At 42.6% G+C, this 26,349-nt stretch overlaps 1 protein-coding gene across 1 annotated transcript; it reads left to right on the forward strand.

The window, feature by feature from the left end:
• Positions 1 to 243: 243 nt before the first annotated feature.
• On the forward strand, positions 244 to 25,683 carry LOC131260656 (EH domain-containing protein 3). The gene is made up of 3 exons (XM_058262446.1): positions 244 to 1,897; positions 22,255 to 22,425; positions 22,714 to 25,683. Exons 1-3 carry the CDS (start codon positions 673 to 675, stop codon positions 22,920 to 22,922), a joined length of 1,605 nt encoding a protein of 534 aa, XP_058118429.1. The 5' UTR covers positions 244 to 672; the 3' UTR covers positions 22,923 to 25,683.
• Positions 25,684 to 26,349: the final 666 nt, after the last annotated feature.

Below are 26,349 nucleotides of genomic sequence, written 5' to 3' on the forward strand. Positions count from 1 at the left end.
GTGAATCGTGTCTGAATCGACTCGCATCGATTTAAAAAAGATTCAGATTAAGGTTGAATCGTATAAAATAGAATCTCAATCAAATCAAATGAGATTCGACTCCGTCAAATGTGATCTAATCGAAAGGAATCAGTCATGAACGCGCGAGAGGTAATCTTTCGAATCGCGCTTTTGCCAACACTAGTCAAAATTCAATTGACAGCGAATGCATGATGTGTCACAGTTTCGGAAAGTGTAGAAAAGTGTAAAATTGTCGAGATCGGTAGAACGATTCGTCGGTTCTTCTTCGAGTAGGTCGCGTAAATTCCTACGCCGGTGTAGATAATCCTCCGTGGAATCTAAGCGTAGTTGAGTTTGACCCGTGATTCGGTTGTTTTCGTTTTGTTCCTTTTATTTCGAACATCTGGTACGCGAACACGTACTGCACTGAATTCCACCCTAATATTAGTCATAGCTATTTTTGTTTAATATCGATCAATACATTAGATTCCGGGTGGCTCGGTGTATATAGGACCCACTAGAACACATCAAAGTTAAAGGAAACAATAGAAAATATCGTGCAATCCAAGAAAATCCGTTTCAAACACCGGTGGATGACTCAGAGTGCAACATAATCAGCAGCGAAAAGAGAGTGTTGAGAAAACCCACGGACCGTAAAACGCGAGCAGCACAATGTTCAGTTGGTTAAAACGGGAAACGAAAAATGAAGAGGTGGTGGAAAATGTGTTGGGAGAGCTGAAGAAAATCTATCGCAGTAAACTGCTACCTCTAGAAGAGCACTACAATTTTCACGATTTCCACTCTCCCAAACTGGAAGACTCGGATTTCGATGCAAAACCCATGATACTGTTGGTAGGACAGTACTCCACGGGTAAAACCACCTTCATCCGTTATCTGTTGGAGCGCGACTTTCCCGGTATCCGGATTGGTCCGGAGCCAACGACGGATCGCTTTATTGCTGTTATGTATGACGACAAGGAGGGTATGATCCCGGGCAACGCACTGGTGGTCGATCCGAAGAAACAGTTTCGTCCACTGGAAAAGTATGGCAACGCGTTCCTAAACCGATTCCAGTGCTCGACGGTTCCTTCTCCGGTGCTACGAGCAATCTCGATCGTTGACACACCGGGAATTCTATCCGGCGAGAAGCAGCGTGTTGACAGAGGCTACGATTTTACTGGCGTGTTGGAATGGTTCGCGGAACGTGTGGATCGCATCATTTTGCTGTTCGATGCGCACAAACTGGACATCTCGGACGAATTCCGCCGATCGATCGAAGCCCTGCGCGGCCATGACGATAAGATACGGATAGTGTTGAACAAAGCCGACATGATCGACCATCAGCAGCTGATGCGAGTTTACGGTGCCCTTATGTGGTCGCTCGGAAAGGTGCTACAAACGCCCGAGGTGGCCCGCGTGTATATCGGCTCGTTTTGGGACCAGCCGCTGCGGTACGATGTGAACCGGCGACTCTTCGAGGACGAGGAGCAGGATCTGTTCCGTGATTTGCAGTCGCTACCAAGAAATGCTGCCCTTCGCAAGCTTAACGATCTCATCAAGCGAGCCCGGCTGGCTAAAGTGCACGCGTACCTTATTTCGGAACTGCGCAAAGAGATGCCCCAAATGTTTGGAAAGGACAGCAAAAAGAAGGAACTTATTAAAAACCTCGGCGCCATCTACGATCGCGTTTGTCGCGAGCATCAAGTTTCGATTGGTGATTTGCCGGATATCAAGAAGATGCAGGAGGTGCTCGCTAACCAGGACTTCACCAAGTTCCACTCCCTCAAGATGTCTCTGCTGGAAGTAGTCGATCGCATGCTGGCGATAGATATCGCCCGGTTAATGGGTATGATCCCGCAGGAAGAGATGCAACTAGTTTCGGAGCCGCTCGTCAAAGGTACGTGTCATCTGTCTTTTTTCTAGGTTCTTTGTTACGTAACCGTCCACATTCCATGTTACTACGCGAGCAGATGGGCGTTGTACGCAACTGGTGGCAATTGTATTCCTCGTGGTTGACTTTTTTTATCTAATCTCGATGATAAACCCTGCAACCAAGCTTTCATGTGGAGCTCATGGTCATCGGACCGTGATGCTCTCAACGCGTAACCCATGAGACTCAATGTTGACCAACTCAGGATCAGTACGCTGGCGGATGTCATTATCAACTCTTTCCTTTACTCGTCAGTGGCACATACTCGGAACCCTTTTTTTTGTCAGAACGAATCCTCGACAGTGCAGGCAAAAGTGCTGGGGCATGATAGTGACAAGTAGCTCCGTACGCGCCGTGGCATTCAAAACCAGTTTATTGTAATACAGCTCACAGTAGCTGGTCGGTAAAAGCACCTTGTTCTCAATTGTCGATACCTTATCGGTTGCATGGAAATAGGGCATCGCAATGCCTTGCAATGCCAAATTAATTTGTGTTCTTGCTTTTCTTGTTACTTAATTGGGTTTCAAATGACCATAGGCGTGAATCTGTTATCGTGCCTAGTAAAATCTATTTAAAAAATAGATCAAAATATTAAAAAAAACTACACGGCGTTCCACACCGTTGAAGATAGTCGTATGGATCATTTCAAATGGTTCAAAGAGAGCACTACCGTTGGCCAACATAATATTTATATGGAGATAAAATATCTACTTGGATACCAGAATGCCCGTGATTCTATGTTCGTAGTAAAAAAACTTTAGATGAACTTCCAGTAGTGGATGATTAATGTGTGAAGGTCAGTTTTTCTACTCTGCTGTCCAATCAAATGAATCTTAACGTACCATCGTCAGTCATAATTTTCCGCTCTGAGACCAACTCGGTCGATTCGACAATCAATCAATGCACTTCACGATGCTTCCCTGGCTGTGCCGTTTGCTAGTCTTCATTATTATTATTGTTATTAGTATTTCATACAGTACATCTAACAGGGCTGCCAATCACTCGCTCCACATGACGTCACCGTGTGTGGTAGTTCTTTTTTTGCCTTTTTATCAGTCAGACGTTCTGATGTGCCCGCCAACGGACGGTACGGTTTATTAGAGCGGCAATGTTAATTCCCGGCCATTGGTTTGGGTTGGCCACCAGAACGTTGAAACACAATTAGCATTGTGTGGGGCCTATATGATATCAGTCGAACGGTGGTTCGGTGACACGGTGCCACGTTGAACCAGCACCGCATTCTCTGGTTATGCGTTGGTCTATTTACAGTTTTTCCTATGCTTGTTGGGACTCCTTTGCATTGCGATTGCATAAGTGGCTCGAGGGTCGCAAAGATGCCGCCCGCTACCATTACTACTGCCATCGGGTGCTTTCGCACATACCATTCCGGACTCCGCTATTGACCCACGGATGCTGTTTGTCTAGCCTCTGGAAAACACTTGAAAGTAGCGCACATTCGTTAGCAATTTATCATCATCGGCTCCGTTGAGACAATTTCAGATCTTTTTTCATCCGGCTTTCCGGCCTCAGTCAATTGGCTGACTGGTGCGGAGAGCGATTTTGATGCCATCCATCGGACGAGCTAATTGACTTGTCTGGAGAAATCTCCCCTGTTCGAACGTCTTAATAGTGATTTAGTGCTTGTAAGCCATGTTGCATTTTTATTACTTTTTCTGTTAAGGTAGATGCAATTTTAACAAAGAACAAAGAAATCCGAAATGTTTTTATGGTGCTCAAATGTTTTAGGATAGTTTATGTTTGAGCTTACACATATTTGACGAACAGAATAAAATGTATTTTTATTTATTATAACTCATCCTCGGAGTAATATTTACTTTTATTATCTAATTCAACGGAATGGACTGTATTTATGAAACGGATATATCGAGTCAATTTTGTGTATGGCACCGTTCGGTACGGGTCACACGCTTTTTGCATAAAAAAAAATTTTTCAATCGACATAAGATCCGTAATAATTTAAGTACTTCGCTTTTGTATCTTTTATATTTAAAGGCTTTAATTTAAATTTAACATTAAATCTTATTAGTTACCGTAAAGATATATTGTTTTCTTCCATTGCCAAATATTTTGTAGTTTTAATATTTAAAATATTTGAAAATTTGAATAGTAATTTATTACACTTCCAATTGTCTAGTGCCCTCAGGTCATTTATTATCAAAGCACTGCAGCAGTAAAATATTCGTGCAGAATATAAACAAATAATTATTTGGTGCTTGTTGTACTGGTGGCTCATGTCCTATCTACAAATGGTCTAACGCTCTTGCATACGTTGATAACATGGATGAAGTAAATTGGCACTGAAAAACAGTGTTAAACAAGCCGGCCAATGTGTGCAATGCAAAATACGTATGACGTTGAAGGCTCGTTAATTTTACACCATGCTGCCAGCATTGCTGAGCGCAGGTGCTTTCAGTTATGTAAGCATTACTGTTATTTATTGAAATGAGAAGGAGGCAAACTTTACGAACCGTGGTCACAGTTAGTTCCGTTTAACCCAAAAAGTTGTATTTGTAAGGACATCTGATGCTCGAAAGGAACATGCAGCGCTTCATGACGAAACTTTTGAACAAACTTGAAAACGTGAAAACATGCCCAGTCAGTGTCGCCAGCGCGATATGAAGAAATGATAACGAACAAAACTGGTAGAGTAACACTGCAACGTATTTGCAACGTAAAGTTTTCACCTCAGTTTGTTTCATAACAGTTTTTTTTAAAGTTTCACCTCGGTTTGTTTCCATGACTCATGAGCAATAAATGCAGGCGTGGCTGGTCGCAAAACGGTTTCACAAATGATGTAATGTTCTATATTTGCTGAAATAATATGCTCTTAGTGTTGGTTCGTTTACCAAAATTTTTTACCCACGAATGAAGTACTGTTGGTTAATTTGCTAGTAGTTTGCGTTAGTGGTTTTTCAAAACGATTATAAAAATGCAGTTATTTAGTAATATTGGTTTACAAGAAATGATTCATTGATATTCAATTGATGATGGCTGGTTTCCACGTTCGTTTAACGATTGATAAAGACGCTGCACAAACATCTGCTATCATAATATTACACACTGATAAAAAGAAATGCCTCATACCTGACGGAATGTAATAGCCGACCCTTGTTTGCCGATATTTCACGGCGTGTTAGCATCTTTGCGAGTTTCTGACAACAAATTTTTTCGTGACAAACGTGCATTACTTTATCTACCGAAAGGTGCCAATGAAGGGTGGTGTCCCCTAAGACCGATGAACGGCGCGCGTGCAAACTGTGTTTAGGCGTAACTTTTTCTTACTCATCGAAGCTCCTTTCTGCCACACCCATCTTTTCTGCCATACTTTTCTTTTTATTCATTCGTTTGTAGATGCCGGATGTAGCCTAGATGTGTAGGAGAGAAATAATTTCTCATTTTTTCAGATATATCACCTAAATGAAACAGTGTTACAGTACTTTTCAACAGATTGAAGCGATTAAAATATTAGTCAAACACCAATTGTAAATTAGCTTATAAAAAAGAATGAAAAGCCATAATAAAACCAAGTTTTAACATGTACTAGAAACGAGTGGCCAAGTATCAAGCAACGCAAATATGGACAGCGGGAGATCTGCGCAAAATGGCAAATATAACGAAGATTGCCCCAGCTTCGTACATAGGAATAAGACCCCATAGGAAGTAGAATGTACTGTACGTCAGTCATGGAATGTCGTCGGGAGCGAGTCGTGATTTGCTGGGGGCTATAAAAACCACTAGCGAGGCAGACTCCTATCTCGGTCGTTTTTTCAGGTCGGTCTGTATGCCGCACAGGATACGCAGCCTGTAGGCAAATGTATGTTAACGATAGAAAAATGTTTTCCCATGGTAAACTTTTCTCAAGTGCAGAACAAATTGTAGCACAGAGGCGATGGAGATTTCCAATGATGTGTTCGACCCACCACAGTCGGGCAAGTGACGTGATGATAACTAAGCCTCCGAGTTATATATTGAGGGCCCATTGAAAACGGAAGGTCGGGCTCGAGCAGCAAAAGCGTGCAAAATACGTGTGTTGTGTTTTTCCGAGTACACTTTCCTACTCGACGATCTCCTGCTGGGATTTCACTGGGTTCGGTCTCGGTCTATGTGTGCGTTACACATCCTGCGGGAAAGCAGGTTGACTTTGACATGGTGTGAATTGGTTCGTTTGTGTGTGTGTGTATCGTGTGTGCCTGCCGTGCTGCGGTGTCTTCTTGGTCCAAAGTTTCGAAGGCGAGTTAGCGTGATCTGCCGTAGTATACACCATAACGGGGCTGCACACCAACCAGTTGCTCGCCACTCATTTGATGGTGGGTTTTGAAGTTTTCACTACCCTAATATTACCATCCGGTTCCTGTTTCTCCCGCCGTCAACTATCCAGACGACCGCGGCAGCGAGGATTTCTCACCTTGCTATCGTTACATATCCGAATGAACGGTTTAAAGCCATTTCAGCGTACGAGGTGAAGCAAAATCAACCCGTTGTTCTATTTTATACCTTCTCTGGGAGTAGTTTATTCCTCGGTGAACAGGTTGGTAAAACATGTTTTGGTTACGGACACTCGGGTATTTATTATATGTCGAACTGTGGCGTGGAAGCATGGCTTAAAATAAAAATCCTACCGGATGTAGTGTGGTGAGGATATAAAATGGGTGTTAATTACATCTACCAAACTGTGTTTATATCGTGGGAAATGTTCTTTTTCCAAATGAGTTAAGGGATGGTTATGCCCATCCTTTCCTTTGTTTGTAGAAAAAAACGATAGGGGTTTGATATTTCTGTATCGTATGAATATAAACCCCGATCGAAACATCCATGCATCCATGTGTTTCATGTAAGTCATTTTGGATAATAAATATGCAGTGGAAGCATCAACATTCTAGACATATTTTTTACTCAGATTTGCCGGTATTCAAATATCTGTTATCAGCTTTTTACTAAGTAATGCTTGCAAACGTAAATGCTTACATTTCTTTGCAGTGGTGCAACTTTTCCCTTATGTGTGAATTCATTTATACTTCTTGGTAATGAACGCGTAGCGTGAGCCATCTAAGAAAACCAAATCTTATCTCATGTAAGGACTAGAAGGTTAATGAATTTAATCAGTTTATTTTTATTATCTCCTCAATTTCTCATGTTTGGCACATGATAGATGAATTTTCAGGCTCTTGACTTTTAGAACAGCGTTTAAGACGTTGATTTTGTTACGTCAATTTTGAATATACTAACCCGGGTATCCAATCTCTCACTCAAGACTGAAGATACTTACGAAAAAATGCCACACCTCTATGAACAATCCGTCTCTATACATCTCTTATACCCTAGACATTTTTTCACCCTGAATCATCATTCTCGTCTTGATGGCACTTGACATGAAGCGCCGCGATTACGATGACTAAGAATAAGGGAATAGAGATGCAGAAAAAAGCATTTGATAAAATGGAAGAAGTATGTGCTCTAAAAGTAAAAGAGGCTTTTTAACACGATAATATGAAAAGGATAGCTTTACCTACATTGTTGCTATTGGCTTGGTAAACGAGCTGTCGGATGTTTTTGTGATGAATTCACGCCTTTGCCTTTTCTATGTACTTACCTCGTCTCAGTTGGAAGAATAAAAATAAGGGACGTGATAAGCATAGCATTTTTGCATTAAACTGGATCTCTATACTGCTTTCAAGCGATAAGGTAATTGTGTATCTTTCTGAAATCTTTGCTTGTTTAACCTTGGACCAGCGATTGTGGGGAACACATTTCCTTGATATTTGACAGTCGAATTGGAATCAACTTTCCATACGTATTTTTTATTTATTTTCTTTGTAAATTTAACATACATATTTTGTTCATCCATTCATATGTTATACGAAAGTTCTCCTCCTCGATTTAATAGTAGTACCCCATTTTCGTTGATAATAAATGCAATTTTTTAATGCAGTTAGTATCCAAATGGAAAACAAGGATAGTTAGCTTGTCGATAGTTAATTGAATATGAGCAGCAGTACAAGGAACACCAAGCAGCTATTTCTACACACAGGGTAATTAGTTTACAACACAACAATATTCTTAATGCCGCACCCTCTCTGGGTTAACCACTTATCGCATTGAGTGTTTGCCAAAAGGTTTCCAATGTACGAGTATGTTGCAATTGATTCACTCTTGAAAGTATTTCACAGTTTCGCAATGCATTCGATCGAACGTTCACGTCGTAGTCTCTTGTCTGATTTTAACATTTCAATAGAATCAATAGATAATAGTTCAAAAAATCTTAAACGGTTTAATTTATTGTTTGAAAAATTGGTCCAATTGGACTTTGAGACAACAACAAGATTAAGAAGCTTTTCATGCATTTTAGCAAATGTTTCTCACGCTGTCTACTTAGACGCTTAAAAGGAACAACATTCTTTTTTTGGAAATTACAGTAAAGTAAATAATTTGTGCAATTACTAATGCAACATGCGAAACGCTCGTTTTTAGACAAGATCAATATGACATACGAACAAGGTAATAAACACATTGAACACATATGTCAAGGTACCACTATACATTGAGAAATAGTAGAAGGTGAAGCTTTTCGATTTTGAAAGTTTTTTTGCGGTGGTTTCTCACACAGTCAGATGTATTGAACGCATCACCTTTTTAGTGAATTTATGTGCCGATTCTGAATAAAAGAGAAAAAAGGTCTATTTTTTCTTCTCTATTAATCTTGATACACACAAAAAACGAAGATACTAATAGAAACGTTTTTGGCGCATTTGCTGTCCTTTGTTGGGTTTTCCGGACCAGCGAAGGGCATCGCTCGGAAAGGCGGAGATTCTTTCGATTTTTGTTTCCATTCAGTCCACAAAAGCGTTCGACAAAGCTTTGCAACCATCGTCAACCGTCGTTATGATATCTTATCGAACTCTTCGCCGGCTCTTTATGCCCGAAATCTAGCACTACCGTCAACGAGATCCCTTTTTGGTCCTTCGATTTTTTTCTCTTTCAATTTACATTGACTTTCATCTTTCTACGTCATGCTTTGCAACCACTGGCAGTCAACCAGTTTGATTAGTTATGCCGAAATGTGACGAGAAAAGATACAAAAGTTAAGAAACTGCGGAACGGGTTGTTGTACCATCAGTGTAAAAACTCACCGTCCCGTAAGCCTCACCATTTTGTTTCACTTAGGAAGAAAAGTAGGTACTTATTTAACACCACAGAAATATACAGGAAATACAGAAGGAAAACAGTCATAGAATTCTATACTTCGTTGGAGGTGCGAAGCCGCAAAGAAAATTATTTTTGTGTGTGTTTCCCCTGGACAGAAAACTCATCATGGTACATCGTTCTTGGTACATAATTGGCGATGTGCCGGCGAAAGATGGAGAAAATGTTGTGGAGGGTAGCATTTTACCTTATTCTGCCACAAAACGGACCTCCCAAAGCGGAGGAATTCTTTATTTATCGTTTTTTTTTGCATTACTCCCCAGAGGAAAAGGAAACTTGGCATTTGCTACTCTTCAGTGTATTGGGTTTCAATCTACTTTGTTATGCAACCGTGAATTGGCCTGGGAGAATGGCCGATTGACAGCGAAGCTGAAATGGGTGAGGCCGCCGTCCTAGGTTTTACTTTGTCTGTCGAAATCATTTGTAAGCGTGGGCGTTCGTGTGAGAGGTTGGTAATTTTCCGACAACCCTCCAAGGACATCAAACGAACTCGGACCACTTGGACATGTTTTTTTCTCTCCTTACGACAACCGAAGAATTGTAAACCAATACTCTTCCGCGCTTGTTGATTTTTCCTCCTTCGAGCAGTCAGTACCCTTGACTTAACCGCCATCACTGCGACCGCCACCAACCCAGGTTAATGTGATTGGTTTAGGGTTGCAATGGGAGATTTGAGACTGAGAGAAAAAAAGGTATAGAAAATAAAATAATCGAACGTTGTTGAGTTTGGTAACGGATTTAATACTTGTTTGTTTGGCATGCTGTTATTACTTCGATGTTTTCAATTCTTGGAAAATAAATTCAATTTCAATCGAGAAGACGAACACCCATCGCCAAAGGAAACGGAATTCTCTGTTTGCTGCTGTGGCGTTCTGATTTGTCGAAATGGAAGGAGAAAGTGGTAAACAAGTTTACGGCACATTCGCGACGGCGATGGAACATGCGAAGAGTTTGCACTGGGAACGCTTGTTCATAGTCCAGAAACAAGATTGTGGTGTTCACTTGTTCTTTTCTGAACGTTGTGATTCCAAGAAGATCGAAGTGTCAAATATTGCCAAGTAAGGCAGGAGTGTTCCGGACCAATACGAATGGGTCATCATGACCTACTTGATTCGGTTAGCAGAAAGCAATATGTTAGTGGTGCGTAGATTTTACCAAGTAGGGCAGCTGCAGTAGTAGTAATTTTCAAATCATTTCGATGATCATAGCAAAGAAAAACAATCCTTCAAACGAAAGAAAGTCTTTTAGTCAAACTTAAGCAATCTTTTGGGGATGGAGCTGGTTAAGTAAGCAAGCAGGTCGTTGTCGAATAAGAAAAACAGGATAACGTGACTGAGAAAAAAAGAGGAAAAAGAGAAGAAATAGAAACAGAGACAGAGCGAGTGAGATCGAGCAATGAGATGAAGGAGTGGGTTGACACCGAAGAAGCTATCACAATAACGCGTTCCGGATCGGATGCCACATGTTCGCGCATAAAATTTGTCGCCTAAAGTAAAGCGACAAACACCGGGCACGGAGTGGAACGCCCGTGCCATACCTTCACGCAAGCTCCGCGTTACACGTTGCCTTGCTTCTGGCGCGTTTCTCTAGCTGGACGGTCGATGCATGCCCGGACAAAGTGTGTGTGTGTGTGTGTGTGTGTGTGTGTGTGTGTGTATAGTACAAATACCGGCACACGCCGGCCGCCATTGCGTCCTTTTGCTGAGTTTGCCTTCCGTTCGCCGCTTGCCGAAAGGAAGCGAAAGAATAGGTTGCATAGAGTGTTTGTCTTAAATTACATAAACACTTCACATTAGCGCAATGGCTTCCGGATACGGAAACACTGCCGTGCGGCGCGGCAGCTGCTTTGGCGGATTGGGGCTGGCGACCCAGAGAGTTGTCGCGCTGGCTACGGCTAGAATTAATGGTAATGAGGCTTATGGGGTAAATGTACGGCTGCATCCTCCGTGGAGGATGGAAGCAAACAGTCTCCCCCTGCGCCGAGGTTTCTGCTCCCTCGCCCTCCTCCCGCCGTTGGACCGGGACCCGGCCGGTTTTGCGGTATTAATTATTCAGTACAGTGTACGGTGGTATGCGCCAGGGCAGCAACATAAGGACACGCTCGCGAGCGTTTTTTAATACACTTTTTCATAATATTTTATGACTTTTACCGCACCATTTTCCCTACTTATACCCATTTGGTGCCGCGGCGGGCACACTTCCCTGACCTGGGAAGCTTTGGGTGTTTTAGGTCCAACTTTCAACTCAACCCCAAAGGTACCGCTGGTGTGTGGTCCTAGAGGGGGCTGGGGTGAGTTTTGATGCTGTAAAAAAAAACGAAAAAAGTTTAACCTGCGATGAGCGAAAGGAGAAAAGCACCGACACAGCAAAGCGCCACGCCCGCAGTCCGCAGGAGGGCAATTTTTCAATTTTCCCCATCAACGAGCTTACGGAGGGGCCGGCCCTGGATGCGCCGTTTGAATGCTGATGAAGTTTGACCATCGTGCGATGGTTGGAGCGCGCACTTCCACTACGCGATGATGGTCCGAACCCGTGTCTCGTCCATCCGAGCAGCAAACTCTCGGTGCGGTGCAAGTGAAAGCAAGTGAACTGCGAGACCATTTATGTCGTACTCTGTGTCTGTGCGAATATTGTTTCCACGGTTCGCCCGTTACTGCCAGCGAATGGGAATGGGGGTGATGGAGCTGGCCGGACCGTTATGATTTTCCCCGGCCATTTCCAGCTTGACCGTGGCCGTGCGAAGGAACCAACGGCCAACGGACATGGCGCGGAGGGCAGTCGGAGCTCCACGTCTCTCGGGTTTTCTTTGATAAGACTCGCATAAAAAAAGCTTGACCTCAATCTTTCACCCGTCTAATACATATTTTCCACTCGCATCATCCCCCGGCAGTGCGCTCGTGGGGTCCACCACTTGGCCGTGCGCCCACACGAGCATACACACACATACACATATACGGCTGATCAGTGGGGGAACAGTTGCACATGTTCTCGTTTTGTTTGCTGCAGTCATACAATGGCATCGCCAAGTGAATTTCTGCGAAACTTGGACCAGCATGGAACGAAGGCGACTGTCTGTCTATCGGTCAGCCTGTCTGAAGCCATTATACCTCCACCAAGCACCCTCCCCCAGGGGTGAGGGGGGGCCCGGGGTCTGACGACTGGTGGATCATCTCGTACGTGATGATTTGTTTGTCGGCTTCTCGGCCAGCGGTCCGGTGCGAGATCCCACGGTGCACCGTTCGTCCGGCTGATGTGTGCTGCCTTCTTCCGAGAAGTGCCCGGATCAAGGGGAGATTTCATTTTGGGAGCATTTTCTGCTCACTTGATTTCCGGTGTCCTGGCCGCGCGTTGCCGTTGCTCTTTTGTTTCCCCGGCCGGCCATGTGGGAGATTATTTCCACGGAGGAAAGGCTGACACTGCTCTGGGACACACTGGCGCAAACACACAGTGTGCCTTCGTGATGGTGAAATTTCGGATGGGAAAGCGCATGGCTGTTGTATTCGGTGAAGCTTCCGTGAAATATTAGATAACATCATAATTCCCGGGAAAGCTATATGAACAGCCGTTGTGACCGACTAATCATAATCCAGAGGCGCAAAACTTCATTATGTTGAGATTTTTTTTTTGAATGAGAGACTCATATGCCTCACTATACATATACTCAATGCATCAGCGAATCATGTGCATCCCGCTGCTTAACCGAGTTCATGCAGTGAAAATGTCTGGCCACTGACACTTTCCATGCGCTTGACACTTGACGTGTGCGATGCCGTTGCTTGTCCGACGATTGATGGCGTCGTAAATGCCACGAAAATAATGACAACTGTGCGTCAGTGGCTTAGAAACTGAAATTTGAAACTGTATTTAACCTTAACTTCAACAGTCCAAATCGGTCTAACTGTCTCCCTTACAGACAGAGATTCAAGTGTAAATCGGTTAAATTTGACACATTTTAAAGCGTAACCTTCAGAGGTACCTCGAGCCTCGAAAGTGCCAATGCTTACTAAACTAACATCTTCAACGAAACAAAATAATAATGAAGATGTTTCTTTAGTGTGCATGATATTAAATGATGATCAGTTTGCACATATATTATTTGGGATTGTGATCAGCGAAAATTGCCACTGCTTCTCGAGGATGGTCCGCATCCTACGATATAATAAGCGAAAAGTTGGTTGAATTGCGTCGATTAATGTTAAATAATTGAATAAAAATGTGCAAAAATCCATAACAACGTGTTTTCCAAGCAAGGGACTGGAAACAAATGCCGCGAAACGTCAGTAGAAACAAAACGTGCGACAAAAAACTTACTCGAGCCTGGTTCAGTACAAATTCCATCCGCTTGGCTGAGTAAAGCTCAGGTAAAACTGTGAAGGGGTTAAAAGTGACCAAAATTACCTTAAAAATTGAGTTCACAAAAGTATAACACTTTTCCAAACCCCCTTGTACATGGTCTTAATTGGAAATAAATATCTTCCTTTCATTTTTTAAATGTTTCGAACAGAAAATTGACTTACTATTTTGTCGTATGATGTTCGGTTTATGCGTGCTACTTATTTTCTCATCGTTGCAGGTTAAACGGTTATACATTTCGTTTAGCTGTTAAATAATGATGGTTTTTTATCTATTTCAACTTCATGTTAGCTACGTGTTTTTTTTAGTTTACTAAAAAACAGTAAGTATATAATACTTTGTCTTACTGTTATTAAGCTCGCATGAATCCTTGCCTCTGTCTTTGCAAGTTTTTCGTCGAGAGTTATGTGTATAATTATTTTTTTTAATTTGGAATCACGGGTTCCGTTGGATTGAACATGTACTAAACTCGCAATAAATTGTCTTCCCAGTACCTTTAGCCCTATGTGCGTCACTGTGCGTGCGGGGGTGTTAAAGCTTTGTGGCGTTGGCAAGCTCGGGTACCTTTATGTTTCCAACATTTCATTCTTTCCGCAAAGAAACAGACCCCGGTTTGTGCACGCGCTGTGCGCTTTGCACTGCGGCGGGACGAGCAATGAAGTGAAGTTTGTGGATTTCTACCACTTCCTAACCATGAAATGAAATGAACATATAAGGGTCCCCAGAGAGGAGAGCAGAATGCTGAAACCGAATGTGGGCATGGAAGGGCGTAGTACCTGCCTCGAATACACCATGGGCATGTAAATGGGCAGTAAAAAGCACATCCGCGCAGCGCGGTACCAGCAGCTATGGGGTGGAAAGGCCGGGCAAGCCAGTCCAGTGCGCTGGGAAGATGCGACGAGGAATGGAAAAGTTTTGTCCTAACCATTGATAATGCCTCGCTGCTCGCCTTCTTGTGATTCGGTCATCCGCTAGACTCCAGCCCGGGGAGAAGGAAGGTTATGTCGTCGAAACTCGCAGGCACTCAACCGTACCGGTGACGCTTTGGCATTTGGCAGCCACGGGCGGGGACGCCGGGGTTCAGTTTTCCCATGCCGTGCCTAAGCCCAGCGCGGTCGCGACAGAACAACAACACGCATTCATCAAATTGCGGTGTCGTTTGTGAGGCGTTTAATTTTTTTCGGTTTTGTTTCAGTTCGATCATTGCTCGCGTGTTTTTGCTCCCGACTTTTCCGCGGGCACTTTTCCCTTCTGCACGAACCATCCTGGGGGGCGTTTTTCCAGGGCCGTCATTTTGCCTTTCACCTGTCAGCTAGGCTTACTTCGGTACTTTCCCGTATCCGGCTGCTGCTCGCTGTAACTCTCTGCCCCCCGTGACCCTCGCAGCCTACCACGAAGTACACCGTGACACGCACAATGGGGGATCGGTATGGGCTCTTATCATTGTGGCGAATTCTATTTTTACTGCCGGTACAAAAAACAACTCCATTTGCTGAATGCTGTTGGAAGAAGGTTGAATAAACGAAACAAACCGGAAGGGGAAAATGGCGCGTGAGGCAGGGAGAGACCACGTTACACAACTTTTTTTCTGATTTATGTCTGATGGATGTGTCACAATTTTGTTACGTTTTCTAAAGTTAAACGGCTAAATGGCAAAAAAATGTATACTAATAATTTATCCTTGGAATCCCATGGGACTCTCTGAAGCACTGTTTGAGGTTCATAGAAACAATTATAAGGAGTTTTGTGGAGTTTTTTTATCCTCTATATGTTCATAAACTTGTATTAGTAGCGCGGTTTTCTTGGCTATATATTTTGATTGGATATCAGATATCACGTATGCATTTCATTCATTTGCCTTCAGACTATTTGTTCACATCAATCGTTAATGTCATCTGCGGCGTGATTGATTAATCTCAATTCGATTGATCTGATACGCTAACAACAGGTTGCGCCTTTGCGAGATAGGATTGTTGCTACGCAGTTAATACGTTTATTTTCCTCGCTCTACCCAAACGTGCAGCATCCCCGTCTGGCGTGGGCCGCTATAAATGAGGTGGATTTTTGCTTTCCAACGCTGGGAGCACATACATAAAGCGAAAAAGTTAATGAAATTCATCTACATTTGCGTACCCTGTTCTTCGTCCCATCGGGAGTTCTTACTTTAAATGCTCAGTGATTTGAGAAAGAAACACAAACCAAATCATTTTGAGCCATTCTTTTCCGATTGACGCTAATGGGCGATGAGAATGGTTTTCGGAATGGAAATTGCTACTCAACGGAACAAAACGAAGGAGGCAAAGCCTCACCGAACTCCGAACGGTGGAATGCGAATTTGCGTGGTAGCGGAGCAAAAATGGAGCTCTACCGACGAAAACTGTGTGTTTTTTTTTTCATGTTGTTTTTCTATTCGTCCTTTATTTGTAGCAACTAAGCCGGGCGATGGGAAATTGTGGGAATGTACGTGAAGCAGCAGCAGCAGCAGCGTCGAGGAAAGAGAAACGGATTTCAAGAAAAACATTCCTACGCTGTGAAAGCACACCAGCAGCTCTCGGTGCACGGCATTCCGGACGTTTTCCACTCGTGCAGCGCGCAGTCCCAATCCGCTCGGCTCTGGTGGATCCAGCCGAGAAACGACACCGGTAGACGAGCAAAACGACGAATCACTTTGCTTTGCGAAACGGTGCACGCACGTGATTGATTGGCAATTTTCGGTTGGACCGAAATCGCTCCGTGCGATGCTGGGGTGCGTGATACGCTGTGAGAGGAAAGCATGTTGGAAAACCCGTGAGCCTTCACTTCTCCTGCGGAGCGGGAATGGTGGATGGTAGTTGGGCAGTTCTAAAGCCGACTTTGACGCTCACGGAACCCGCCGTTCGGTCGAGTCTCACCTTCACACATTCGTCGGTCCTAAGCTATCTGGAATGATACTGTAGGAAAATAAGCGAACCGAAATTAACAAAAAGTGTTCGACGAATGGTTGTTGTGAGAAGCGATTCTTGCCACGTTTTCCTTCATAACTTTACGTTAGAAAGTGGGAGGTCACGGTAGACAATAACCCGGAGCTCATGATTTGTATCAATGTTGTATCGGGAAGCCACGATCTCGTGTAAGAACCGATCCCGCCATGGAGTGTTTATGGCCTTCGAAAGGTGGTACATAAAACCATTGGACTACTAGAAGAAGGGAGACAGCAGTCGGGATTAACTGGTCCGTTACCCATTTGTGCGTGCATCCCTGTGTGTATTATTGCGTGCGCGCGTGCCGTCATTTGAAAACGGATGTTCTCACACTGTCGCTAGAAGCACACAAAATAAATATAATAAAAAAACATACCATCGTTTTCCAACCTGTTCGGTTTTCATAGTTGATTACGTTCATGCGTGATCTCGCTGCAGAGTGGTGTTAAAAATTCAAATCATGATCCAAACCGGAAGCATACCGTACCGCATCCTTCGAGCGGAACGCCAGCCAAACTAGACTACAAATCATCCACGAAGTCTCGTACGTGTGCGCTTCATGGCGTTATTTACTCTTGAACGGTGCTAACTTTATGGTTTATCTTCGAGAAAATGTATCATCGTTTGAGACTGTTGATTTGATTGGGCTATATGTGGCGCGAGCCTTATTGGTATTGTTTTGAAGATTAATGTAAGTGCGATGTCATTTTTGAGTGAGATCTAACATCCGCGTTTCTGACAACGGTAATATTATGGTAATGATGCAAATAAAACCAAAACAAATTTAATTTTATTTGGGGTTTGGCATAGGGTGTTATGGTGTGGAGTTTGTTCATATTCCGTACCATTTGAGATAAAAGACTCCCCGAATCGCCGTGTCCGACCATCTGAGAGCTGCATTTTATTTATTTTGTATCAAATTTTTCTATACTGTTTGAAAGCACGATGGGTATTGGTTAGAAATGTTCTGAAACGGTACTTTGCAGGAAAAAAACTGCGACATCATTTATTTTATGATTTTTGATGTACGAATTATTTGCTCGTCTTGTAGAAGCTTTTCCATTTATTTCGTTTGTTTAATTTAGTTGAAGTGTTGGTTTGATCAATTATTTCTTCCGTGTTATGATCTAGTTATAGTTGCTCTGCCAGTGGTTTAAACACTCGTTTAAAAAGTTATCTACGTAGAAAAAGTCATCCACCCAAGGAAAACCATGTAAACGCCTAACATTTCATTGATTCTTAAGGCCCCACTCAATTGATATTATTGTGTACCTTATCTCGTTGATATGTTAATAAGTATCTATAGCTGTTCCCTTTTATCTATGGTTAGGACAATCGAAGCGATGCTTTTCCTTATAACGGTGCCTCAACCACACACTCCTAAAGGTCCAGTGCAAAAACTTTGCACACTGTTTTCTTCGTTTGCTTGTGGCTTTGGAAGCAAGGGCCATTAGAAGTGAACATTCTATCATCGATGCTGTTGTTAAGCCGTTTGCAGTACCATTACGCTAATGGGTTGATGAATATGGTTTGAATGTTTCGGTGGAAAATAAGACCATCCTGGCTGTCACCCGCTCACACTTTTTTCCCATCCATATTGATGATGGTTCGCGATGCAAAATAACGCTTCGGAGATGGAAACCCTTCTTTCTCTGCGGTGTTATTCCGTGTTATCGAATATTGGGTGTATTAGTTGGGAATGCGTGAACGTCACGGTTCAAGGGAGGGAAGCTTTCGTATGATGAATAGTTGGATATGCAATCAGCTAAAAGGTTGTTGCAATTTGGATTGTACTGCGTGCAAACATTGGTGTTTATCACAGCACGGCAATGGAAGATAGCTTCAGATGCTTATGGACTGAACACAGGTTCTCGTTAGGGATGTGCGTCCGTGCTGTGCTTTTCAATCTCTATCCAAACGCATGGTGTTCTATGTACTCGAAATGGTTTATGCGTATTGATTTTTTATTTTTTACTGGTTCTCTAACAACTTTAAACTGAATTACGTTGTACCGGAGCTAGCGTCATAATTTGCATCAGCTATGCATAATCTATCCTCACCGTAACATTTATCGGCCGTAAAGCAATGACCATATTTTGACAAATGAGGCGCACTAAAATGAACTCTTTCGGAAGCTCGGATGAACCAGTCGGGGAAGAGCAAAGAATTGAAGTGGGTTATTATAAAGTGTAAAATTTATGATCTCTCATTAGCAGCCAGGGTGATACCAAGGGCAGGTCCGGTTGTGGCAGTAGGGTTCAGCGTGTTGGTCGAGTACTGGTTTAGGTTTTCTTCTCTTTTTTGTCGTTCATACTGAACGTACCCCAGCAATGTAATTAAATGGCACATATTAATTGAAATTAGTAAGTGCTCATTTTGTACCCGAATGGCATCAATTTGAATTAGCCATAATCCTCATCAGTATTTAAAATGGATTTCGAAGCAAAAGCCGCCGATTATACCATGGTTTGGTCTCCTCTGCACTGTACACTTCGCAGGGAGAAAAGGCGGATGCGGGTATCGCCTCTGGGAAGCCTTAAAAAAGCTGTAATAAAAATGTCCCCGAAAGTTCGTAAAATTAGTCTTCTTCGTCGTGTAACAAAATGGCCTCGCACTCTCTGAAGGATTATTAGTAGATCGTCCGTTAAACCGTGTGTTTACTCGAGCTTTATGCCGCTCGCAGTCGGGATTGCAGACGGGACCAAACACACGAATGACAAATAATACGTGCTTTTGATGGCAGGAATCCGGATCCAGTTTTTACGATCGTTCGAGTGCTAAAATCGATACCTTCCAAATCGTTGCCGAATCCGTGACGCAGGGGCCAAACCGGGAACAACACGCAGGGAAACAAAACCGCGCACAGTAATAAAATAAAAATGGATTTCACAATCCCGAATTGAATCACTTCAACACAAAAGCCGCACATCAAGCTTAGCTACCCCGATGGAGGCGCCTTGTAGGTCATGTCGGTTGGTGCCTCGTGTCGGATCGATCGGAGAGGATGATTTCAACGAGATGTGTTTTATTGTTCCCTCCGGTTCCTGCCGCAGCCGAACATGTGTGTGCTACTTAAAAGTGAATTTAGTTTCGTAGACAGGAATGTAGTTGGTGGGCGTGGGAATGATGTAAGCACGGTATCGTAATCGTACCCATAATATGGCTGAACTAGCGCTATCGCCTTGTAAGACGACCCCTGGTACAACTCGGTGCGAAAATCGCATAACTTCGTATGTGTCCTCATGCATACGGCCGGTACGTGTGCCGAAGCCGGTTTCGTTGGACTTCCAGTGTTTATATAATCCACTGCGAAGAGATTGTATCCTGCTGTCGTTCCCGCAGGCCGTGGTATGAGCGCCCCTTATTTGTCCTCCTTTTGGAGCTCTCGTAGAACCCTACGTACAAAGAACCAAGGGCTAAGAAAGGAAAAAAAATGGTAAAACGAAAGGGCGAGACGCAATCCATTGCAAACGTTCCGAACGGTGTGAACAATTCTTTGCACGTTCACGACCTTCATCTTCCTTTCGCTCGAGGAGGATTGTGAAGATAACGCGTTTTCCCTAAGCAGGGCATGGTGTACATATTCTGTGGGGGATGTTAAATGGAAGTAATTATAATGGGAAATAGACAAACTTACCCATCGACGTAGTGATTCGCAAAAAGAAATGAACTTGTACCATGCTACCACTCTATACTCACCAATATTAAAGTTTTCCGCGACTAAGGTTTCAATCGTTTTTATAAATCGAAATGTCCCAAACCAACCGGAAAGAAGTGGATCGACGTAACCATAATCGGTTGAGTACTGGAAGGACTTATGTTTGTACAGCAGCGTGGCTGGTATGCTGTTTATGTTTCCATTTATTTTCGAACGCCTCGGTTGTTAGTGCATGTCATCATTTCGTGAAATACGGTCGGTTTTTGGGAAAGAATACATAATACTGACATGTCCGGGTACTTTCGCTCCAAACGTCGTCTCGAGAGCGTAGCATGAAGACATGGCTTTTTATCCGTAAGCTTGCCAAAGACAGCCAAAGGCATCTGTTTGTTCGTTTGTTTCTTAAGAAAAAACGGCTTCTAAAATCCACAGACACGCTCACTTGTTGTGTCGAGTCTTGTTGCAACACGAACAACAATGTGAAAGGAGTAAGGGGAAAGGGTTTTTTCCTAGCTCCAGTCCCCCTAGGTTTTTGCTCCGCATGATCTCTTTCCATTAACGAAACCTTAGATCGCATCCAGCCACCAACGTTGCCACCATTATGCTCGACTCAGGCTCCAGCGCACTGTCAACAAACAAAAGGTTAAATATTTAGGATATAATTTGAAAGACAAATGCCGTCCCAGTAGAGGCGGGGATATGGGGTTGGGAATTGCCGTCGCAAACTTTTCACATTTTCATCATCCAGAGAACCACTACTTTTCCATCCGACACAGTGTCATAGCTGACCCGCCGTACACTCTTACCCCAAAGACACGACCGACAGCTTCATCATCAGTCAATAGTTTCGGTGCGCTTTTATATAAATTTCTATCCCCACAATATGTTGGCTTCCAGGACAAACCAATGGGTCGGCGATGGAAACGAGCTTTTTGGGGCACCTTTTGCTGAGAGGTTCGCATGTTTTTTTTCTCTAACATTTTGACGCCATTCCATACAGCTATTTTCTTTTGTATGTATTCTTATGCTACGTTTTCGGATTCATTTGGCTTGTGTTTTTTGTGCACTATAAGACATATAAAAGGACGCAAAACGATTTTTATTGGAGCACAAGAAACGAAATGAACAACATTATAGTAAAGTTTGTAGGGTTGTACAAAAATATATTCGTGCCACAAGGTTGAAAAAAAACTGTGTGTTTTATCATGTTTCTGTAACATGTTCTTCTAAATTATTTATTATCAGAACTCTTAAACCCTTTACTAAACCCTTTACTAAAACCAATATCACAAAGCTTAATTCTATATTTGATATTGTTGTAAATATTTTTTTGAATTGTCCTATATAAAGCCTATGGAAAAATGTGAAATATATTGTTAGTGAGTTTTTGCGCTTGATCTTCAAAGTAAAGTCATATCTGTTTCTTGTGATTTTGAATATCACAAAGTGTAACGTCTTACTGTTTATTGTTTGATTTGTCTTTTCATCACTCAAGTTTGTCCTTCAATTTACGAATTCATCACTGTATCAGTTCATTCTCTATTGCATTCAATTCATAGCCACACTTTTACATCAATGTGTGCATTTCCGTCTTTTTTCATTCATTCGTTTTTGTCCTAATGTTTTATCCATTCGAGAAAAATTCAATACTCATGTAGGTTCATACAGTTTGCTGCTCAAACGCAGTGGTCTATATATCGTATCTTTAAATCCTGGAGAGAATCAAAGTGCTTGTCTTTATATCGAATAAAAATTTCATTGATACGGTTGTGGGCAAGACACGCTTGGTTGCAGTTGGGTCAGCAGATGAAATTCGTTCTTGTACTTGTGGGGCAATAGATCCAGGTGTCCGTTGTCGAGTCTCTTCTCTGTGTGGCCATATAGATATATATATATATGTATGTACTAACGTTTAGCTTTTGGGAATAGCCAAGAAACGATTCAAAGCCCTCACCCGAACATTAGGCGAAGTATTAAACCTCCGTTTCTCATTTCCGCACACTTAGAGCTAGTTGATTCGTTTTCCGCATTTTCTAAACGATTGTTTTCGTTGATTTTCGTTCTCTTTCATTATTCCATCGTCCTTGCTGCTGCGGTTCTTCGTTGCCGGAACATCGTCTTCCTCTCTTTAGGAGGAGCATTCGATGGCGTCGAGGATGTCCTATCGCCGTTCGGTTACCGGAAGGGAGAGGGCATCGATGCCGGGTACGGAGAGGTGGATTGGATTTGCAATCGCGATCGTGCCCGAACGGATCCCATCTTCGAGTCACTGCAGCCGATTGATGGAAAGATTTCCGGTGCCGGTGAGTATCATCATCATCATCAACACCACCACTACTACCGCCCCATCATTGCCAGTTAAGACTTCCCGGAGTTTCCTTACCTTGTCCCGGAACGGCAACCATTCGAACTGAATTTGGGGCTTTTGCTTCTAGAAATCACTCGTGAATCGATTAATCAATCGATAGATAGAGTGGAGCTTAATAACGATTTCTGATCTCTTTTTTCGGGCTTACTTTCTTTTTCGTTCTTTTCCCTATTCGGATGACGCCTATTTCGTAACTGCCAACCTCGACGGACAACCACCGCAGCCGCCAAGTCGGAGCTGATCAAATCGAAGTTGCCGAACAACGTGCTGAGCAAGATCTGGAAGCTTTCCGACTACGACCAGGACGGTTTCCTAGACATTGAGGAGTTCGCTCTGGCGATGCATTTAATCAACGTCAAAATGGATGGCAACGAGCTGCCAACTGCCTTGCCCACTCACCTGGTACCACCATCGAAGAGACGGGCGGACTAGGGATTAGACACCCCGAAATAACATCCGTGGCTGAGTAACATTTCGATCTTTGCGTTATATTCGTGTGCTGGTTCCGCTCTACCGGTACGCTTGAGCTTTGTTTTTCTTTTTACCCCCCCCCCCCCGCCCCCCCTTCTTTTCCTCATGTGGAAGGCCACCCGTATTCTTTGGGATCCTAATGTTAACTTGATGACCGCTGGTGGTCGTTCAATCGAAAATTTTCCCTCGTGTCTTCGTTGATATCGGCTTTTGCTTATCGTTTAGTCTTTCTTTTTGTTGTTTGCTGTTCGGAATTATTTCTTACTTTTTCAGCTCAATATCTTTAATACGAATGGTTATCCTACTTGCCAAAAGCACGGGACATCTCTGAGTTTTTGAGCACTTAATAGAGCACTATCAAGCACTCTTTCAGATTGCTTCTGTCTGCTAACTGTGTGAAAGGTGGGTTTGTTCTACTTCGCCTGTGCCCGCCTTTCCGATTAGGTAGGATGCACCTTTTTCTGGATAGATAAAAATTACCAAAAGAACACTCACTGAACAACATTGAACATTATGTGTGAAATTGTGCAATAAAATGCCGGTTCACACATTGTCAAATATCACGGCATCATTTTCGTCCTAAGCGGTAATTTATTATTTATATTTAGGTAAAGAAACAGGCGTTCAAGAAACACATTCGTCAAGCACAAGTCGCGATAGCGTAGATTTCTTGTCGTTCCGACTAAGAGAAAGAACAAACCCATAACAACGAGCGTCGAAGATGAATATTTTTCAGTTTTTGTTTTTTTTCATTTATATGTTTGATGCCTTCATTTGTAGTTGCTTCCCATATCGCGTTAATATTATTTTTAGGCTAGTGGTGCAGTAGGCAAAAATGCAATATTAGTTAATCAAAAGATTTTGTAGTGTCTGACTTTTTTGTCGAGAGGAGGATTAGAAACAACAAGAAAAACAAATACTGACGAAGTACTTTTGTTGCTTACTCTAAAAGCCAAATGGAGCTGTGTTTGCAAAGTAGTTTGTTTTTTGATTAACGGCAGAAGTAATCGTGAACCTTCCAAAGTACTATGGAATTGCAAATAGAACTACTTGTTCTATAGTTTTGTACCATATAAACTGACGGCTTCAGGTGGCAATTGTGGTATAAGTGCCGTTAAAATTCCACTCTAATCCTCTTGGGTCTTTCGAGTCCCTCTCGGATAGTGTTCATTTTGTACAGTGCTCAATTTTGCGCTACCTGGATTATAATTTTTGAATACTAAATTAACTTTTTCCCCTTTTTGTGTTTGCTACACAACGGGCAAATAAGGGCATCTTAAGCAGGTTGGTCGTTAGTGTTGCTTTTCAATAAACCACTTACACTTCTACCTTGTTCCTGCTTTAAAAGCATCCGTAGCAAAATCCCATGGGGCGACAACAAACGGCAGTAGTCTACTGAAAGGAACTAGCGATGGAAGGTGGTATTCAAATTTTGTTTTCAAGTTGAACGAGTTTTTGTGCTTTTCATGCAGCTTCTCCCGATCACCATCGGTATTGGCATGGGTGATAGTAAACTAGCGTACCATGTCCTGATACTTTTCAAATAGTTTCGTGCGGCACGATATTGACTACCAATGAATCGCTTTGTCAGTTTTGCTATTACATTGTATAGTACAGCACTTTACTCCACGCATCAGCCGTATAAGGTAAAGCATTTTCGCATCTAACAAGATTCAAAATGGAGCACATAAAGGAGGGCCGTAAGGATTTTCAATTCGTTGTCAGTAAAGTTCAGTAAGTTTGTGTTGTTCAAGATTTAAAAAGAAAATCGTAATTAGCTTTCAGTATGTTTAGTGTACCGTGTTAGATTCGGCTTTGTTGAATGTTGTCCGTTTAGAACCGATTAATGTAGCTCCTCACCATTTGCATTTGCTTGCTCGATGATTTCAACCGAATCAACAAATATCATAATGACACATGGTCGGAAATTGCCGGAATAGCGAGAATACCACAAAAGTAATCTAGACCCATTTCGGCTGGCGCGACAACGTGAAATTCATTTTACTTTTTGTTCGTTGGTTGCGCTGCCTCGTCCAAAGTACCCTTTCTATCCGCTGCCTCATATAGTTATTATTGCCCATTTGTTGCGAAATGGTTCACGCGTTAATACACAGTTCGGCAAGCAGTGGAAATTAAGGCACAGACTGCGAGATTTCGGCAACCGCTATGAGACTCTTGGGCATATGTGACGGTGTATCAATAAAACGGTTCCCAGAAACGTCATCGTGCATAAATATTATACACCTATATAAACATATATTTACAATGGCATGGTAAGCATTTTTTTATGGAATTTGTATGATAGGAAACCTCGTTGATAACCAAGCGAATGAGATAGATAAACGATGAAATTACGAGAGGGTGAGTTAATGGAAGGAAAGGTAATAAAATCGTGGAGAAAGATGTGATGAAAAAACCAACATTGTTCTAATCGTAAAAAAGCAAAAGCCCGGCCACGTGGTGCACGTTCTAATGTGGCTGAGAAATGCGCGAAGACGCGATTCAGTTCATCGCTGGCGAACGGCTTATTATCCTATCATTATCTGACGGGAAAAGAAAACTAATTCCATGGCAGGAAAAAAATATTAGCGGACAAGAAGTCTCTATAACGCCCATCCGCGGCGAGAAAATCAACTCGGTTCGAAAAACATCGAAATGCCGTAGGCATTGGCGCACGTCTTCGATAAGCAAATGTTGTAAAAAGAAATGAATCATAACGGAACGACAATAGTCTCGTATAATTTTATGTTCCCTTCTTTCGGCAGGGGAATTTGCGTGCCAAAGCGTATGGAAAGAAACGAACGAGCAGATCAACCGGACCGTGCATATACAGGGTGAGTAACAAGAAGGGGCAGCGTAAAAATATCCGATTTGTTGGTGTGGGTCAAAAATTGTCGAAATTTCGGTTTGCTGAGTGACTGCAATAATATGTAGCTGAAATTCAAGCAAAAATGTTCTCAGAGTTTCTTGCATTTTACTAAAGATTAACCAAGGTTGTGGTAGATTTCTTGTGAGTTTTTGTTGTATCAAATCAATCAAAGTATTAATTGTATCAAATAAGTTCTCTATCTTATTGTATGAAACATTTATATTTATCATCGTTTAGACATGTGATCGGATGTTGTAGATGTTTGATATTCAGACGCAAATAAGTTCATGTTTGCATTGCTCAACTTTTTCCTGTTAGATCTCCTTTCGATTCCATTCCGGGAAGCTTTAAGATGAGCACATTATCCGTATCTATTGCCTTGTGCATTCCGTTAGGAGATAGTGCCTACAGGATGCTTTCGAGTAAAGATTAAGTATAACTCCCCGTAACCGAACGCGTGATGTTTATCCTACCGGGTAGACGAAATTAAAATTAACCCAGTAAAATCTAATAATCTTA

This window comes from Anopheles coustani, chromosome 3, assembly GCF_943734705.1.
Source record: "Anopheles coustani chromosome 3, idAnoCousDA_361_x.2, whole genome shotgun sequence".
Classification (NCBI taxonomy): Eukaryota; Metazoa; Arthropoda; class Insecta; order Diptera; family Culicidae; genus Anopheles; species Anopheles coustani.

Excerpts from the sequence above, each read along its gene's own strand:
- LOC131260656 (XM_058262446.1), top strand. The coding sequence starts at position 673 with ATGTTCAGTTGGTTAAAACGGGAAACGAAAAATGAAGAGGTGGTGGAA. Across the intron at positions 1,898-22,254 it reads TTCGGAGCCGCTCGTCAAAG|GAGGAGCATTCGATGGCGTC; the intron begins GTACGTGTCATC and ends TCCTCTCTTTAG. Across the intron at positions 22,426-22,713 it reads TGGAAAGATTTCCGGTGCCG|CCGCCAAGTCGGAGCTGATC; the intron begins GTGAGTATCATC and ends CAACCACCGCAG.